The sequence below is a fragment of the Melospiza melodia genome, chromosome Z (genome assembly GCF_035770615.1).
Source record: "Melospiza melodia melodia isolate bMelMel2 chromosome Z, bMelMel2.pri, whole genome shotgun sequence".
Taxonomy (NCBI): domain Eukaryota; kingdom Metazoa; phylum Chordata; class Aves; order Passeriformes; family Passerellidae; genus Melospiza; species Melospiza melodia.
Window position 1 is genome coordinate 14,958,485 of NC_086226.1, and position 19,554 is coordinate 14,978,038.

General features: G+C 37.9%; 1 protein-coding gene across 5 annotated transcripts in view; it reads left to right on the forward strand.

Moving 5' to 3' along the window:
- The first annotated feature begins 2,620 nt into the window (after positions 1-2,620).
- SMC5 (structural maintenance of chromosomes 5) overlaps positions 2,621-19,554 on the forward strand; it is a 43,902-nt gene continuing 26,968 nt past the window's right edge. For all 5 annotated transcript variants that reach the window (XR_010031028.1, XM_063179654.1, XM_063179657.1 and 2 more), the window contains exons 1-8: positions 2,621-2,781; positions 4,039-4,180; positions 5,262-5,314; positions 7,414-7,576; positions 8,745-8,879; positions 9,481-9,621; positions 14,221-14,382; positions 18,709-18,780. Coding sequence is in view for 4 of the 5 variants with exons in the window: in XM_063179654.1 (XP_063035724.1) it covers positions 2,690-2,781; positions 4,039-4,180; positions 5,262-5,314; positions 7,414-7,576; positions 8,745-8,879; positions 9,481-9,621; positions 14,221-14,382; positions 18,709-18,780 (960 nt within the window). In the remaining variant the exon portion in view is untranslated. The remainder of the gene's footprint in view (positions 2,782-4,038; positions 4,181-5,261; positions 5,315-7,413; positions 7,577-8,744; positions 8,880-9,480; positions 9,622-14,220; positions 14,383-18,708; positions 18,781-19,554) is intronic.

Consider the following 19,554-nt stretch of genomic DNA (forward strand, 5'->3'; position numbering starts at 1 on the left):
CAACAGCACCTGGGATGATCTAGGCCCTTGCATCTTTTGTAAATTTTCATTTTGGTGGCAGAAACAATTGAAGAGAATGTTCAATGTAATACGTTCAATACTCATGCATTTATTTAACCACACAGATTGAAGCCATTTTTCGGTTCCTAGACACTCAGGAAGAGCCAGAAGGAATTGGTATCTTATCTGCCTCTCCTAGGTACCTACAGTCTCCCTAGCCAGCTGCTTATGAACACGTCTCTCTTGCTATTATTCAAAAATGAAAGCAAACAGAAATAATGGACTGTTTCCAATGCATCAACACAATTTTGCAGTTGTTCTGTAAAGTGCATGTTTTGTTATCAATATTCAGCTCAAATTATCTAAGCAGAAAACAAGTGAAGATGAAGTGGTTCAGATAATCAGACTTGGTGGTTCTCTGTATGTAAATGAAATGAAGCATGAAGTACAACTGTTAGGCTCTATCTCTAAAGTTTTACATAACTCTGCCTCACTCCATCAAAATAATCAGATTTAGGCTGATAAAATAAAAGCCTAAATGAAGGACGCTAACCTGTTCTCCACTGATTAATTTCTAGGGACCTCAGTGCTACGGTGATTTTATCAGTATTACTGAAGGAAATACTTATCCACAAGGTGTGAAGCATTGTCCTGATGAGGGGAGGGGGACGGGGGGGAAGCAAAAAAAGGTGGGGGAAAAAACTCACCAAAAAAACCAAACCAAAGAAACATCGAGGTTCTTCCCTAAGTAGGGAACATCACCTTTTCAATCATTTTTTTTTGGCAGGAATTAAAGTACAGAGGGAAGATTTGAACGGTGGCTTTCATTTACTTCAATGTCTGATGAATATCAGTTCATAGAATAGGAAATTCAGAAACTAGTGAAAGAATGGCTACAAAACATTTGAAAACTGGGTATGGTGCATTAAGATTTCTCCACTAGCAAACTTCAGTTTTATGGTGAGATAAAAAAAAAATATTCTATTAGCTCTGTCCAAATCAGAAACTCCTCATGCAATTGATTTCTGCCCTGGAGTCATATTTATTTACTTTTTTTTTATTTCTTCACTGCTGCAGTAGCTGTACCAGTACCACAGTGGGGCAAAGAACAGTTCTTTTGAGACTTGCCATACCAGGCCTGTTTAATGTCTGAAAATTCTTCAAAAGCTAGTGAAAACCTTACAAGTAATTGCTTTGATCCCAGTTGTGTCACAATCTGTAAAATGGAAATGAAAAAAACCTTGAAAAGCAGGTAAATGCCCCAAGAGGTAATGGGCTTGTATTTGATTGCCATAAATGTAGCTTTGTGCTGGACTGGAGCCCAGTTTATCCTGAGATCAGTGTAAAGCCCTTTTATTGTCTTCCTGTTCAATACCATCCTTATTTTAATATTTGTTTTATTTTTTAAATATTGACCCATTAATTTTCATTTTATCATTATCCTTAATAATTTCCAAAAAGAGGGGCCAATTCAGATCTCATTTACACCAACAGAAATCCAGAATAGCAGCTGTTATAAAATGTCATAGTTATTCTGTCTCTGTAAAGTAAATGAAATGGTATTCTGACTATGGTGTCACACCAAAATAAACCTAATACAAACTTCACAATAATGAATATTAATAAAGACATGTCAAGCCAAGCACTAAAAGAGCTGGCATTTTGTCCACCTGGATGTGAGCAGCGCTTGCCAGTGTGACTGCCCTCACTCAGGAAATGCAGAGGAGGAGCGGTGTAGGGCAAAGCCTGGAGAGAGCACGCTCCTCTGGCAGTGTGACAGACACACTGAGTCCTGTTCCATCTCTCATGTTTTGAGAGAGAAAACTTGACTCTGATCCCACCTCAAAGAAAAGACGAGCCGTCTGTTGTGATGGATTCCCCGGCCACTCAGGAGCTCTCCTGAGGCCTCAGCCTCGATTCCTGGCTCCGGGGCTCACCCTTGAGCTGTGTTCCCAGAAACACCCGGGAACAACTTCTTGTCTGACAGCCACTCGTGGAATGTTATCTACCCGAACCATTAGCCTGAATCATGGAATCACAGAATTGCTAGGGTTAGAAGGGCGCTCTGGAGATGATCTATTCCAACGCGCCCTGCCAAGGCAGGGTCATCTACAGCAAGTGACACAGGAATGTGTCCAAGTGGGGCTTGAATGCCTCCAGAGAGGGAGACTCCACAACCTCCAGAGAAAGGCTGTTACAGTGCTCTGCCACCCTCAATATAAAGAAATTCTTCTCATGTTGAGGAAAGCTCTTGAGCTTTACTTTATGGCCATTGCTCCTCATCCTGTCGCAGGACACCACTGAAAAGAGTCTAGCAACCTCCTATTGGCATCCGCCTTTGCATCAATGAGATTCCCTCTCAGTCTTCTCCAAACTAAACACGCCCAGCTGCTCATAACGCTGTAAACGAACGCAGGGAACGCGGCGGTGACCGGCCCGCACGGGCAGCGGAACGCGGGGCTGGGCACCGCTCCAACCCGGCCCCCGCAGGGCGCTGCGCCGCGGCTGCCACAGCAACAGGGGCCGCAACGCCCCGCCCCGCCCCGCCCCGCCAGCCAATGGGCGCCGGCGCTCCAGGCCAATGAGGAGCTTTAGGGCGGCTCAGTCCCGCCCTCCTCCCCGGGCAACTGGGCCGAGCGCGCGGCGCGGGCTCAGCCCCAAGGGGCAAGGAGGGCGGCCTGGGGGAAACATGGCGGCGTGGGAAAAGGGAAAAGCTGTGAAGCGTGGTGAATCCCCCTTCGTATTGGGCTCCATCGTCAGGATCTTCATGAAGAACTTCCTGTAAGTGAGCGGGGGGCGTTTCTTCCCCCTTGAGCGGCCGCGGCCTGCTCCTTCCGCCCCGCTGTAGGGGGGCCGAAGCAGCGCAGCGGGGTCGCGCGGGTACCGAGGGCTGGCGGGGGGGGTGCGGGAAGCGATGTTCCAGGGAAGGTGATGTCTTACTGGGCGTGGGGCGCTGGGAGACACTGCTGTGTGGGTTACGAGTCCCAGGGGTTGTCAGTGTCGCTTCCCTGGCAGCGCGTTCCCCGGTGCTGGGCAGCCTTGCCCGGAGACGATGGCTCCTGTCGGCCGTGCAGCCTCTGCGTGCTCTTCGTCTCTCAGGCAGGAGGCTGCCAAGCACTGGAGAAGGGGGGACTGCAGAAAGCCCTCGTAAGGCAGTGGCGACGCCTTGAGACCCATTAGGATGAAGAGTGTGTGGTCTTTGCACGTATTTTTTCCACCTGCTCTGTACTGCGAATACCATGGTTTTTGGACGTATTTAGACCAGCAGGAATCGTCGGACCATTTTCTTACTGCTCCATGCTAGCCTTGAAAATCTTCAGTAGTGTAGCGCATGAGTCACATATTAGGTGTTAATTGAATCCTCAGAGATAGTAGTTAAATCCTCCTTAAGGGTTCATGTACCTTCTCTTCCGCAGGTATATGGTTTGTAATATTGCCGTTATGTACTTTGTACTCCTCCTTTTGTGGTAGTATTTCAGCTCTCTGTGTTTGGCACAGTTCAGGAATAGGAAATTCGTCAAATGATTCCTTATAAATTTAGGGTGTTAACTTGAGTTTGCATGGATGAGTTTGGTCTCTTCCCGTAGTTACTATTGCAGTAGTCATTCTGGATGCACATGGTGAAAGATGTCTAATGCAGTTAGGAAAAAAACCCGAACACTGGGGATGATTTGATACGAGTTGAACTCCAGAAAGCTACTGCATTATCTGTTTTCTGTCTTCTTTTTGATGCATAAAATAAAATGAGATCCTGGTAAGTTTATTTAAAAAGTTATTATTCTGTTGCTGGATTTTATTCTGCACAGTCACTGATTTTAAAGAAAGTTCTGAGTACTCTGCCTGGTGGGAATGTCTTTCATCGTGTTTCACTGAAATGTTACGAGACTTTCTTACAAAATGGTATTTCACAATTGAGTCTAAAGGAGGTAATTTTATCTGTTTAATAAAGTAATGAAATGTTTCTAAGCAAGTTCCTTTTTTTTTTTTTTTAAAGGTAATATAGTGTTTTAAAATTCAAAAACTTGCTGTGCTTTCCAGGACATACACTGTCTGTGAAGTACATCCAGGGCCCAACCTGAACGTGGTTGTTGGTGCTAATGGCACAGGCAAGTCAAGTATTGTTTGTGCCATCTGCCTGGGACTGGCTGGAAAACCTGCTTTCTTAGGGCGAGCTGATAAGGTAATTATGAGCTTTTGTAATTTTCATAGTTAAGGTGAATTTCATTCAGAGCACTGTCTAGCAGAGGATGGGGGAAAGACTCTCTTCCTTGATTTACTTTACTTTTATAAAAAGTGAGGCATCTGAATTGAAGAGTAACCTGGTCCAGAGACAAAGGGGAGTTATTTTAATTAACTACTAGCTGTCTTGTATAAATTATGAAATGAAAACACCTAAATTGTAGGGCAGTCTGAGTTGACTAGAGATTTTATTTGAAGATGACTAAGCATACACGGTGGGGTAGAAAAATGCCACTTAATGGCTTAAACATTTGATAAGAAGTACCAACTAAGGGAGGAATAGACAAAGTCTAAAATAAATTTCAAAATACGTAGTACCTCTAGAAATAACATACTAATGCGTCTTGAAAATTCATCTGAAAGCATAGAGGCGCTGATCTTTGATTTAAATGGAATTTGGATTGTTCTACTCGATTTTCACTTTTTACTGTCAAGATAAGCATTGATTCTGTAGTAGGAAGGTAATATCTTGACATTTTCAAATTTTTGCACTTGCTTTCTTGGATATTCTCGTTGGATGCAATTTCTCTGAGTAGGTTTGGAGCAATGAATCTGGGTGCCTGAATGATTGCACACATTCTCTTGAAGCTGCTCAGTCATAAACAAATGGGAACATGGGAATTGACTGGATGGCAATATTGTGTGTTGGTATTTCTCTTTAATTCTCATGATGTGTTTTCATACTATTAGAGTCGTCGGTTCTAGTACAGGTACTCAGCACTGTCTTTTCTCTTGTCTTTGTTCCCCAAATTCACAAGAACTTCTTCCTGTCTGTGGATCTGCTGATTATAATTTGTTCAGTTTTGGAGGCTCAAGTTGATCAGAAATTGTGTGGAGGAGGTTCTAATGCTCATGGTGGAGGATAGTAGTGTCTTCCTTTATTTTTAGTTATTGCTTTATTTTGCTTTTAATTGTGAGTTTTCAATAAACTACATTGTTAAGTAGCTCCATTATACAAATGTGTATTCTTGTAAGATAATACATTTTATTTTGAAATAACAACTTGTAATTTAATTTTGTAGGTTGGTCTGTTTGTGAAGCAGGGGTGCATGAAAGGCATAGTGGAAATTGAACTGTAAGTAGTAAAACTCTTTCCTCATTTGCTTTTAATTGGGTCATTTCCCCACACAGCAATTCACAAACTTGTGAGAAAAAAATTTGTTGTGCAGAGGTTTGTCTTTAGGCTTAATTTGTCCTTTTTTGATTTCTGCATGCTTCAGAACATAAAGTTATTTAGTTATCACACAAGAAATAAGCAGTGATGGATACTCTTGATCTTGCTTTCTGAAGCATTTCACCTTGTCTTGATGTACAAAAAATGCATAGAAAAAGATAGTTCTGTATGGTGTGTTTACCTTTTGGTTACATTTAAGGTTCTGATGATTTTGTCACTCCTGCCATCACTATGTGGTGGTTGGAATTCTTTTCATTAAAGAAAAAGGACAAAAGCCCAAGTTTTAAAACAGATTGTTCTATCTTCACTTTCTTATACTGATATTGCTGGAAGGAGGGGCTTCCCTACATTCTCACTGAAAACATCACATACGGATAGAAGTAAAAGAAAAGATCTGACTAATTCCATGTAATACAGTCTTGTAGGTAAGCTGTGGCAAAACAGAGCAACTGGAAATCTTTTGGACTTAAAATTTTATTAGTAGCTTATGTATAGGGCAATGCAGCTTTTTTTGTGGATGCTATGGCACAGGTGATTTTAACAAGCCTTAGCCTAGTCTGTTGCCCTGAATGAAAGAGAAAATAGAGATAGTGACCTGATTCATAGCCTGTGTTAATTTGCATAACAATTGGCCACCCTGATCAGAATTTTAGAGAAAATTTATTTTCTCTAAAAAGAAAATTTTATTGAGACAAAAAAAAACCTGCAGCAGGCCTTGGAAAAATTTTTGTCTGTTCATTTTGGTTATTGTGGGAATGATCAAGTAAGACCTTCTTTAGTGTTTGGCCAGACAAGATGTATTCAGGAGATAGGATGTCTTTCAAGTAGATGGTGCCGTTGTTTTAACATAAATATATTCCAGTGTTACTTGAAATTCCAGAGAGAATCTTGCAATGTGTGAAGATTCTGTGTTTCATAGCTCATTAGACCTAGCATGTCATGGTTGCAGTGTAGTTGAGTCCTTTGTCTGATTGGTAGAAAATGTTTGAATGCAACATGTAGGATGGGAGACGATGCTGAAGATTGCTTTATTGACAGGAACTAAAAATTGAAGTTCTGTAGGCGTGTGTTGCCTTTGTTGAATTTGGCACTTGAAATGTAGCTACACCCAAGTTATGATAGTAAAATGATTTTATTTTAATGAAAGGAAGGAGCATGGCTTTGTAGGTCTTTGGAATGAAGCCTCATAAATTAAAATGAGGTGATGCAGGAAGTAGTAGTTCAGTAATCAAGAAATAGGATTATGTCCCTATGGTGCTTAGTCCAAACACTGGCAGCAGATGTGTACTCACTTCATTCTTAAATGTCCTGAGGTACATGGTCACTCTGCAAGTCTATATTCCCCATCCTTAAGAGTGTGCTTAACAGGCACTAGGCAATTTTTAAATCAAAATGGTAAACCAAAATTCCAGGAGTTTGACTTAGTTGTTATTGCTACATCTTGACCAGACTAAATTTTTGAAAATAGTATGGAGCTAGAAAACTAAATGAAAACTACTTATTTTCATTTTCTGCTTTTAAAAACCACAGAAGATACATTATTTTTGTGTTGTATGCTATTTTTTCTCTAATTGAGTATATATACATAGGTTACTGATATATTTCTGTGTACTAATACTTAAAGATGTACTGTACCTCCTTCACACCAATTTTAAAACTTATTATCATCACACAGATTATGCTTTTAAGAAACTGTTCATATTTGTAACGACTTTTAAGTGTTTCATACATTCAGCATGAGCATCTCATTTATGTAAGTAACTTCTGAGTTAAGATTTGCAGATATTCTTGATGTTTCCTATGTGAGTTTAGTTCATCACTGAAGTACTGGATATTTTCTGAGTCATGAAAATAGGAATCTGATGCTACTGTCCAGTTAATGTATATTAAATACTTAGCTATCTCTAAATTTTAACAATACTTTGACACTGGGTAACCTTTAAAGGTGGAACACTTTTCAGATGTTCTTGGAAGTGTAAACACTTCTTTCTATTAATCAGGTTTAAGTCACCAGAAAATATTCTTATCACACGTGAGATTTATGTGGTGAACAACACATCAGTGTGGTTTATCAACAGAAAACCAGCGACCCTGAAAACAGTAGAAGAACAAATTGCAGCCTTAAACATCCAGGTGGACAATTTGTGCCAGTTTCTTCCTCAGGTATGAATCAATTTTGGAAGATGGTGTGTGCAAATGGAGTGCTGTGGTTTGAGAAGATTTTGTTGCTGGTTAGCTTTAGCAGCACTGTGCCTAGTTCAGTGGGACAGCACAAAGAACAAGAGGGTTGAGGCAGCCATGCTGGTGTGATGGTGAAAGAAAAGAGGATCTGTGTGACCTTTAAAGCTCACTAATTGGACAGTTTTGTACATGTTGACTCTGAAAGGAGAGATGCTGATGTTCCCTGTCTTCATGTTCAAGTAGCAGCACTTGCTAATACAGCCTTTCTGGTAATGTCAGCACTTTGTTGAGCATAGGGCTGAATGATGTATAGGATTGAATTATTTAAGAGTAAAATCATTCTAATGGAAAGTAAGTCTTAAAGGAGAGAGATTAAAGAATACTACTGGCACTTTCTGTATTTAAATGCATGTTAAAGCAGGTCAGGATTCATGTGTAGAAAGCTAGGTTGCTTCACACTGCACCCTAAAGTTGTGACAGATTCCTTCCCAGTTCATGTGGATCATCAGGAATGATACTGAAAGGAAACCTTATCAGAGCCTATTCATGGGGTTATTGTTGAATTCAAGAAGACAGAAGAGCATTAAAGTTTAGAAAGCTAACACTGCAGAAATAAAAATATGCCAGCTGACGTATCGTTCATTTTCACCTATGTACAGTATTTGTTTGGAACTTCCAGCATACTCTGGTAATACACCTTTTTCTTTAAAAGAACTTTTTCTCTTTAGTACAGTTAGTTCAGTCAGTATTACAGTGTTGATAGTTCTGGTTTATTTGTTCTCTCCCAGTATACCAACAGCAAGCACACTTCTTGCATCAGTCTCAGTTTTGAGCAACTCTGCTCACCAGAGTATTTCAGAGTATTTCAGTATTTCAACAGAAATACTTAAATAGCCTTGTCTGCCAGCTTTAATAATAACTTCTATGTGGCTTAACTTTCCTGTTAGTCCTAGTATTTATACTGCAAAAGATTTATACTGCAAGGCTGCTTCAACATCCTGAGAAGGAATTTTCTAGAAGGCTTGATGGCTACTCCATGAGATGGTCATTAACTATGACAGAGTTATTTAGCATAGAATAAATCCAGTATTACTGTATTGCACTGGTCTAACTAATCCTATATTTTTTATAACTTTTTAAAATTTTGTAGGACAAAGTTGGAGAATTTACAAGATTGAGTAAGACTGAGTTGCTCGAAGCCACTGAAAAGTCCATTGGTTCTCCGGAAATGTACCAGTTCCATTGCGAACTGAAAAATTTCAGAGAAAAGGAAAGAGAACTAGAGGTAAATATGTTCTTTAGAAAGCAGTGAATGTAGGAAAAGTGAAATAAATATTACCCTGACATGTAACAGAATTAGAAAGTGGTATTTATTTACCAAGTCTGTGGTGAGTTGATTTTACCAAATAATCTTCTTCTCTCAGAACTCATTCACTCTGACACTCACATGCTTGTAAGTACAAAGATGTGTGCAAATGGTCCAGACCTAAAAGATGAGAAATGCCTGCTGTCAAGTACTCCTTTCTTTGGGATTTTTGACTGGCAGCAACTTTCCTAGACAAATATTTTTGTCTTCTATAGGTCATTGGCTTATGAATTAAAGCATAGTCCTTTGCTTTAGTGTTGCTCGCTTTCTCGAAAACAAAGAGACAGACAAAAAGGAAAAGGACTGGTGTTCCGGGAGCAATGTCTGTCCTTAGCCATACAGGCCATTCTTTTAATCCTTTGTTCTTCTGTTCCTGTTGTTTTGGATGGTTCCCCTCCACTTAGTGCTGTACTAAAATGTCTCCTCTGATGGTAAATTTCTGCTTTAATGTGCAGGTGAGATGTAGACTATTTTCTGGGAACTGTTTAGATACTGTAAAACCTGAAATTATATATTACAGAACTTGTTCAGAGAAAAAACCACCTCATTGGAGAAAATGAAGCAGCGGGTTGAACGGTACAAGCAAGATGTTGAAAGATACCATGAATGCAAGCGCCATGTAGACTTAATAGAGATGCTCGAGAGGAAAAGGCCATGGGTGGTAAGTTTAATTTCCAGTGTCTTTCTCACTTAACCTGTTTTCTCTAAGATTGTGAAATTAGAAATAGGCCAAAAGTTGCTTTAGAAGAAGTGTGACTGGAGTATTTGAGTATCATTGTTTAATGCTTAGTGCAAGCAGGCCAGTTCTTGAAATTCTGTTCTTGGTCTAACTGTGATGTTTGCTTACATACCTAGCTGCATAGGTTGCTTCAAGTAGTTGTTCAGGCACCTGCACATTTAGGAAAGCCAGTAGTGCAGGCCAAGAAGAGTAGTACTCCTTTTATTCTGTGCAGAGGCAACTGGTTTAAGCTCTAGACAGGTCTGCTTGCTTCTTCAGCTGTAACTTTTTTACAGGTTTTTTGTTAAAATTTTTTAGCGGTTATATTCCTCTTAATTTATTAGTTGAAGTTTAGTGTGCATGACAGACATGTCACTGAATTTAAGTTGCCAATCTCAAAAATATTAGCATTTGAGCAGAAAAATATTTAAACACATTTGAAAGAGCCTAGAGTAAAGAGCAGGTCATTTAAACAAATCAAAGTAAGTATTTCTGAGGAACACTTTAATACTACCTTAGTTTAGTGTTGAATGATCAATCAGATGAAATGATTCTAAACAGCTCAAACTGATGGAGATTTCACTTTACTGAAACAATATGTTGTTTGCCTTGTTTGCAAGCTTAGAGTTAATTATATTATATATAAGTATAGAGTTAATGAAATGCAGATATAGAACTTCCAGAAAACTGGATTTACTGCTCGTGAAGAATGCAGAACGCTTACTTTTGCAATTTTGCATATAATGAAGCCTCATATGGCTATGCAAAGAGCATTATGGCCTTTGCATCTTGAGCAACTGGGAATCCCATCACTGCCTTCAAATCATCTTGCTAACAGCAGGGGGATTTAGGAGTAGCAGTTTAAATAGATGGATGGTGGTAGGTATTAAGGAAGTAGGATATACCTTCTGTGATGTCAGTACTTTCTGAATGGTAGGATTTTTTCTACTACATGTGTTAGCCTGGTGTTGCGTAATAAATGTAGACTGATGCTGATTGTTCTCTGCTGTAAGATACTTGCTTATACAGCGCTCTAAAGGCTTTCTGGACACTGATAAAGGAAGACTAAGCTAATGATTTTATCTGCTGTCAATTAAGTTGCCTTCCACAAACTAGAGAATATTGCTATTAGTTATGTCATACTTAAGCAAGTTTAGTCAGACTTTGATTAAACACCTTATTTCCACTGCTGTCTTCTAGACAGTTTATATTGCTCAGTATGTTAAAGGCTCTTAGTGGTTGCACTCAGTTCACTGTAACTTTTGGCCCCCCAAATCCATGGAAACAACAGTGTGCTTTGACACCTTGGTGGAGTTCTGATTGACAGTACAGAAATCAGTAGTGTATATTAGATTGACGAAAAAGAGAAGAGAACTTAAGGTAAATGTGCACTTTAGAGATGCTGAGAGCAGTGACTATAGGGAAATTCTAATAAATTTTAACACAAGATCTTTCATGTACTTAATTTACATTTGAAATCGAAGGGCATTGATGTAATTGTTTTACTAGGTAGAGGATATCTGAATTACAGGCTATAATAAAATTTCACATTATGTTGCTGTTTTGTGATTTGTTAAACTGTGACAGAATTTTTAGTTTTCTCTTACATTGCAAAAATACCAACCTCTTTCTAAGAGAAGAATTGCATTGTTCTGCAAGAGCATGAGGAGGTTTTTTTTGTTTTGACCTAGCACTGTGTAGTCCTTAGAATAAATTGATGGGTTTGTGTTTTAAAATGGGGTTTACTGAAATTGAGAGTAGTATGGGAGTTTATTCATCCTTCTGTTGTAGCAAAGACTCGTTAGCTTTACTAAACTATTTAGCTGCTATTTTCTTCTCTGGATTTAAACCAGATTCTAGGGATTGGAAGTCGATTGTAATTAATATACTAGAAGAGTAAGATGCCCATCAGTAGATAGAAATGTAGAGGAACGATGTCTGCGAAGTGTCAGTATCAGGTGGCTGCTTCAAATCTGAAGTGGTGATTTGATGTGAAGATATTTCATTTGCTCCGTCCTCCCCTAAATGCAGATTTCAACTTGAATACTAAACACACCTACCTGTTGAATTTACCTTTGTAACCAAGCAGAATAGCTACACCTGAAATTTTAAGTCAGCTGGAAGGCAGATGTATAAACACTGCATGATGTTGTGAAATAGAGAAACAGACAGCCTGGAAATGTGATAGATAACTCAAATATGACATTAGACTGTTTTTTAATCACAGAGGAAAAGAGAAGTCTGGTGATGAACTTTTTCATGTTCTGATCACTGTTGAAGTGCATTTTAATTCTGAAGACTCTACTGCTTTTTACCTGAGGAAGATTTTTTTGTCAAGTGATTTTTTTTTTCTAGACAGTGACAACTGTTTCTATATATAGAGAATTTTACACCATTTTCACATATAACTATGTCTAATAAGTTTTTGAACATACTTTAGGTTCCATAGAACTCCGTAATTCCTAGAATCATGTCATGTAGTTTTGAAGATGTGTTTTCGTCGAGCTACGTCCATTCTTCTTTTCCTCTCCTCATGTTTACAATTAAGAAAAACATTGGTTTAAGATGCAAACATCTCTTGAGAAAGCTGGAATGCTTTCAGAGTTCTGCAGGTCTTTAGTGGAGTGCATAATTACAAGCATCAGAGTTACTTGAGTACAGATACACAAGATCTCTGTATTTTGATTGAGTCAGAATTTCTTAATTTTTACACAGCAAATTCTTTTAATATTTTATGTCATGACAGTTCTGTGGAACTTGCTCATACTTTGTATTTGTGGAATCTGAAGTGTAATTGTATGTGTGTGCATTTGCTTTAATCTTGAAATAAAATGCCTTATTTAGAGCAGAGCTGAATTTTAAGCTTAATCTTTCAGATAAGTGAAAATATAATCCTTTTATCTCTGTAAGTTTGTAGCACTGGCTACTGACTGTACTTTGCAGAATTGCGGCAGCTTTCATCAAATACTTTTAGAAGAAAGACCTTGGATTTTGTAGCCTAGTTTGATTTATCTGTGATTCGTCAGGTTAGTTAAGTAGCTATGAAAAAGTGGTAGCACATAAAGCCAATTCACCTGTTAAAATTAGCTTCCAGGTGGTCTTCATGTAAAATTATTATTATTACCATTACTGTTACTGTTGTAATATTAACCTCCAGGGAACCTCCAGGGCTTGTGATAACTAGGCATATGTTCTGAATAAGGGGCAAAGTCAAGCAGCCTTCCCTTCCTCTGTCCCCCTGTATACCTGAATCTACTCCTCTCTCTGGACCTCTGAACATCTTACTTTTTTTCCTCATGAAGCTTTCATGGAATGTATGGTTCTCTTATGTTTCTTAGTTTGGAGGGGCTGGGGAGAGGTTCCCCTTCTTTTTGTTCCTTCCTTTTTTAATGTTTTTTTATCTCCAGAGAGTATAACACACACAGAAAAATCACTAATAATGACTCCTTTAGCTTAAACTACTTTCTCTACAAAATTCCCATCTTCTTGAAGTGGAGGTTCTTGGTCACCCTACTGCTTACCATCTCTTTTCTCTTATGAATGTATCTTGAGTTAAACTTTCTGGATAGCAATGGCTTTGTTGTTTGTGGTGTGTGGTGGAGTTTTTTTCCCCAAAAGTATTTTGTTTCCCCAAAACTCTCTCCCCTTGGTTTACTTCAGCAGTGGCTGTGTCTGTTACTTGCTCTGACAATCTGTCCAGCTCGTTTTCTTTTCTTTCTCCCAGAAGTGTCTGTCGGAAGTGAAGGGAGACGAGCACATCCTATTGATGATCATTGGTCTCAGATTTATTGATCCAGCTTACATACTTTTATAGTAGTGTTAATTAAGCTCATACATATTGCAAAAGCTAAGCTCATCATTGGTTACAGATTACATGTCAACCCCTCCTTTGTGGCTACATTCTCAAAATACTTGTGGTTTTCTTGTTGAGGCTAATACTTGTTTTTACATCCTGCTGTTGACTACATTCAAGGGCACCATGTTTTTCACCGTGTTTTTCTTGTTATTTGCTCAAGGACACAGTGTTGTTGTTTTTCTCGTAAGGAAAAAGGCTGAGAACTTACTGCTTACAGCTGCTTTTTACTGCTTAACCAGCTGTATATGATCATGGCCTTTTTTCCTCAAGCCACGTCTGTACAAAACTCTCCACAAGTGTCTCTGGTTATTTGCTCCTTGGCTTTTAGACTCCTGTGTAAGTAGTCTCAAACTATGAACAGAGAGGGGCTAAGGGGTTTTTTCCATGATCCCAGATGAACTTGGAGACAACGTAATTGCAGACAAATGGGTTGTTTCTTCTAGTTGATTGTATATTATTTAAGAAGTATTAATAATGTGTACTTGTTCATTGAGGACTGAATGATTCCTATAACTATTTGTCATTTGAACTAGTAACAGTATTAATTAAATAGTTGCTGTAATGCTAGTTTCTGAAAGAGATATTTTTCTAAAACTCATGAACAGTTAAATAAAACCTTTGGACAGTATAAAACTCTGCAATAGAATACAGCAGTTTTTAATTGTTTTACTTTCAATTCCTCCAAGGAATATGAAAATGTTCGTGAACAGCATGAAGAAGTGAAACAGTGCCGAAACCAAGTTAAGAAAGAACTGAAGTGTCTGAGAGAAATGCAGGCCCCATGGACAAGAAAAATTCAAGAAGCTGAAGAAAATTTAAACAATCTGGATATGAAAACCAGAGATAATGTAGGTATTGAAGTTCTTGTTTAACATAGGTAATATTTCAGGTTCTCTCTGTTCAGCTTTGTAAAATGTAAAGTAATAACCTGTTTTTCCTAGTGTGTCATAATGATGTTTCAGCAGAAATTTTCCTGATGCACCTGTGCCCTTGGTTCTTAGTACCTTCTCTGTGTCTGTTCAAGGAATATATTCCTTAGTAAACCTTTAGTAGCAGTTCTTCTGTCTGCTCTTGGTTTTGTAAAAGCAAATCTTTAATGTTCAATAAAGAGAAATTTTAAAATCTGCTAGGATATATTGTTTGTAGTTTCCCCAAGTTAAGTGCTTCCATTAAATTAGATGCCTGTTTTCATCTGTCCTGTGGTTTGGGTTTGTGGGATGTTCACTCCTCTTATCTTCTTGAAATATGGTTTATTTAAGGTAAATTACAACTTTGCTGGCCTAAAAGCATTCTTCTAATATTGAGCATAATTGCATAAGTAGGACTTCATTTTTTAATTAGACAGTAATCATTCATTAGTTGTGAATATTTTTATGCATAAGGGATTTTAATGGTAAACCTACTTATATGTTACAGTTTATGTAACAGCTGCTCTTCCTGAGTTTATGAAAAAAAAAATTATTTCCATATGGAAAATAAGAGTACTGTAACTTCCTGCAGGATTTTGACTAGTATTTGCTATTCAGACTGGAAGTCACTGTGTGTATAAGCTGCACAAATTTGTAGTGGATAACCAAAGTTAAATGATCACATGAGAATGTTTGTTTGCTGCAGTGAGTTCTGTTTGTAGAATGGGGGTCTGAAACTTCAGTGGCATTTAATACACTCTGAGTTAATAAACTAGTTATGTGCTTTGTCAAAAAAAAAAGCGCCAAAACACACACCCTTGCCCCAAATAAAAAACAAACCCAAAACCAGGGCAGAAAGACCAGGCAAAAAACTCCAACAGATTGTTGTTCACAACATTGTTTTTGTTGTGATAAATGCTACACTAACATTAGGAAGTACTCAAGTCCCTCATAATTATAAGAAAAGTCTTTGGTACGAGTAATTAGGTTTTGTCTCCTACGGTATTGCAAGAGTTTATTGTGCTGTGAGGCAAAATACCTCAGTGTTCCAAAATGTTGCAGTCTTACTGCTGTTGCCTTTTTTTGGTCTGGTTGGGCTTTTTGTTTTGAAGGTTTTTGTTGTTTAAGGGTAAATGTACTTTCTAAGAGAAAAGTTAACATCTGGAAAATTGAAGTTGATTTTCATAATGCAACAATGCCTTCATGCTTGTGAATTGATAAACTTTGTTCTCATTGCTTGGTCTTACTGTGTTAGGTTTTACACATATGTATCAAACTACTCTGTTTTTTTGGAACTGGGAGCAGTTCTACTTAATCATTGGTACCTCTGTTCTTGGAAGTATTGGACTGTATTCACATCAAAGTAATCTTTTTTGTTAAAGGTTGTACTTTGTTTCTATAAGATACCTAGGACAAACAGTGATCATTTTAGTTTTAACTTGCAGGGAGCTTGCTCAGCAAAGGCACTTCCTACAAAACAGTGGAAGAAAACCTGAGAGAATGTTCGAGATGATTAATTTATACTCTTGACTCAGCATATTTTTCTTTTCAGTCTAAGCTTGTAGAGTAAAACTTTCATATACGGTATATTCAAAAGGTTAACTGTGTGCTAATTAATTATTAATTAATGAATTAATAATAAGTAAATAATTTATGTCTGGAAATTGGATTAGGTACATTTGTTCTACAGTATTCCAGTAGCCAAAAATACAAGAAGAAGGAAAGAGGATAAATTGGAAATAAGTAATTTATAGAAGACTTAGTGAGATACTCTTAATACGACTTTCCAGTGATGAGTTACAATTCTGTATTTTATTCATAACTAATAATATTCTGTATATAGTATTATACTCTAACGCTTCCAAAGCTGTTTTTTCTGATGTTAAATGATATGTTCAAGTCTAGATTGAATGATTATAATTTTGTCTTGAGCTCAGAGTCCAGAATTGTGGAAAAAGATGTAAGGGTATGTATTATATATGTTGTTATGGCATTAGCTATTTGCAAGATACCAGACAAGTTAGGAAGATCTGAGACACGTATTGCTGCTTTCTGGACTTTCATGAAGTACTTTTTTTTCAGCTGCTGAAATGGATTTCCCTCACACATACTTTGAGACTTGGGCTGTTGAAATGTCTTTGGAAAGGAGAATCAGTGCTGGTTGCCCTGTCAGGAGATAGTTTTGATGTAGTATGAAAGTGCAAGACTTAAGTAGCTTATAATGGCTTTAAGCTGCTCTGTCATGATTAGTTCCTCACCTTTTCATAGACTGCTTGAATTTTTTATAACTTAAAATTCTGTCTTTGTACAAATGCAGGCATTTGGCAAGAATTTCACAGGTGAAATATTCTGTGAGCCAGAAGAAGTTGATTAGTTTCAATTTGCCATTAAAGGAAAGCAGTTTAATATTTAAGTCTGCTCTGTTCTGGATACACAGACCTGTAGGGAATATAATTCTCTTCAGATCCTTTGCTCGAGGCTTATATCCATTATCAAATAACTTTAATTCTGACTGCTTCTTGAGATCTTTCTCTTAACATGAGGATATTTATGTGAGAGCAGAAATAAGCACACCTTCATTTTGTCTTTCTTGAAGTTTGTTGGCAAAAAGCTGAGTATGGATTTGTAGTTTTGTCTGGAAGGAGCTGAACAGCAAAGAAAGGTGGAGTAATTCTGGGAATTACATTAATATATCCAGACATTGTATTACTTTTTCTCCTGTTTCTGTGTGTAAAAACCCTTTCAATTTCTGGATTAGAATAAAAATTTTTGCTAAGACTTGGTGGTTTGAGTGTGTCATGTAGAATGTGGAAAAAAGAAACTGACCCATTTTATAGGAAAAGTTTGAAATGGTGTATTTTCAGAACAGTTTCTTCAGGCTCTTTAAAGGCATTTGAACAGAGTTAACTATGTAATGCAGTTTTCTAGCAATATTTAATGGTGTAAAGCAGTCTTTTTTGGTTATGCAATGAAAATCATAAAGACAATTCTAGCTGTTTGTCTGTTCTGTAGACCGGTCTGTCTAGAAACATGTAACTGAAAATACAGTGGTAACTGAAAAACAGAATCCCGGTTCCTTAGTAGTGCCCCAATTTTGAGAGCCTTCAGAACCATTTTGTGAACATTGTGTATCAGTTTCCTGGAGAGAGCTTCCTCTTCAGGCTGCCTCTGTGAACTCTTTGAAAAGAGCATCACATAATCATTACTTGACAGCAGTCAGCTGAAAGACCCAGATGTATTTCTTCTGTGTTGACTTCATGCAAACCGTCTGCACAAGTCTTAAAATTTGGGGGCTTTTTTGAGATTGGGGTAGAGAAAAAATTCTGCATAGTTTTATTTTCTCCTTTTTTTTATGCAACTTAGTGTTTTCAGTATGACTTTTCATAGGAAGACATTTCTTCTGCTGGGAGTGCTGTGTTGGTTTCCATGTCTGCACTGGAATTTACTTGCAGTCTTTCTATCCTTCTACAATGTTCCAGTATTCTCTTCACAGTGCTTCAGCCTTGAGGGTTTAGGGAAGGAGGAATGCAGTTTTCAGAGAAAGGATAGTGTATTTCCCCTGTGTTCAGAACTCAGCTGTGTGAGTGCCTGGGCAACTTGACCTAATAAAATCATGCTCTGAGAAAGGATGGGACTGGGTAATGCCAAGAAATTCCTTCCAACCTATATTGTTCTTCTGCTTTATAGAAGCTGAGCATAGAGAAAGAGCAGAGACATGGATGCCTACACATGAGCCAACAAATTGTCGAGCTCAGTTGTGTAGGATCTAGCTCTAGCACAATGCAGTTCAGAGGTAGGATGACTTGGACAAAACCTGGTTTGGCCATCCTGTTCCTAGGAGCTTAAGCCTTGCTTGCTCTTTAGTATCACCTTTCTTTGCAAAATTTGTTTGGAGAAAGAGGCAAGAACATTTTATAGTTGTAGGCATCTGAATGTAACATTTTCATTGAAATCAAGGATGGAGGTATTTTAATTTCAGATTAGGCGCTTCCTCTCTATGTCATGCCAAAATTTGCAGACCTACAGCAGAATGGTTGTGAACAGTACAGTATGAATGCTGTTATGCAAGTCTTGACAAATTGCTGAAATTATACATGCTACAGATACAGTTAAGAATAAGAAGTGGGTAAGGATGGCTTTGTCAGTAGTAAAATGGGGAGTAAATACTTAGTTATGCATATACAAGATGTTCTTAAAAATCTGACTACTTTTTACAAATATAACTGAATTTATTGACTGTAAATTTAAATATCTTGCTGTATGCAGACTGCTGAAATCAGAAATATTTCCCAGAAATGTAAAGAGAAACAAGATGCTTTGGAGATGAAAGATAAACAGGTAAGAGTCTTGCTGACTTTTCTTGGTGTTTGTTTTTGGTTTTTTTGTCTGCTCTTCTGTTAGCAGAGTGGCAAATTTCTATGAAGATGCTGCAAGTGCTTGTACTCTTCCCTCCCTCTAGTACACAGTGTATCTTTAGAACTCTATCAGTCAAACGGGAATTACTAAGAGAGAGGTGTATACTGCATAAATTATGTTGCCTACTAAAATAGACAGTGTGTGTATATATTGATTGACAGAAACATATGCACACATGCCATTTGTGATAGGCTTTGAAAAGCTGCAGCCTCTATAGTGTGAGAAGTTACTCACACTGTAGAGGCTGTAGGTTACTGCTTCTAAGGATATACATATTGCATCTTGTAAAAGGAACATCCTTTCAAGGCTGTGAAACATTCTCATCTATGCACTTGATTAAGAAATGCATAGTAAATGAAATGTATAAGGATGCAAAGTCAAAATTTCTAAGTTATGTTTGGGCTATAGATTTTACTTAATCATAGACTAAACTTCAGACGTATTAAGCAACTGTTAGTCAGTTAATTAACCTTTAAGGTTCTGCTTTTGTGAAAATGTAGGAACTTAAAAAATTGATTTATAGGCATGATTGTATTTTCGCTTATGTTCTTCAACTGCCATAGTGCTATTGGAACTGTGTCATAGTGCTGTTGGAACTGTAACAGACTCTTGGGGTTTGAGTGCACAGTTATGTAAGCATTTAATAGCAGTTGCACAGGTATCCTAGGTATTTGTTGTGGGTTCTGTGTACCAAAC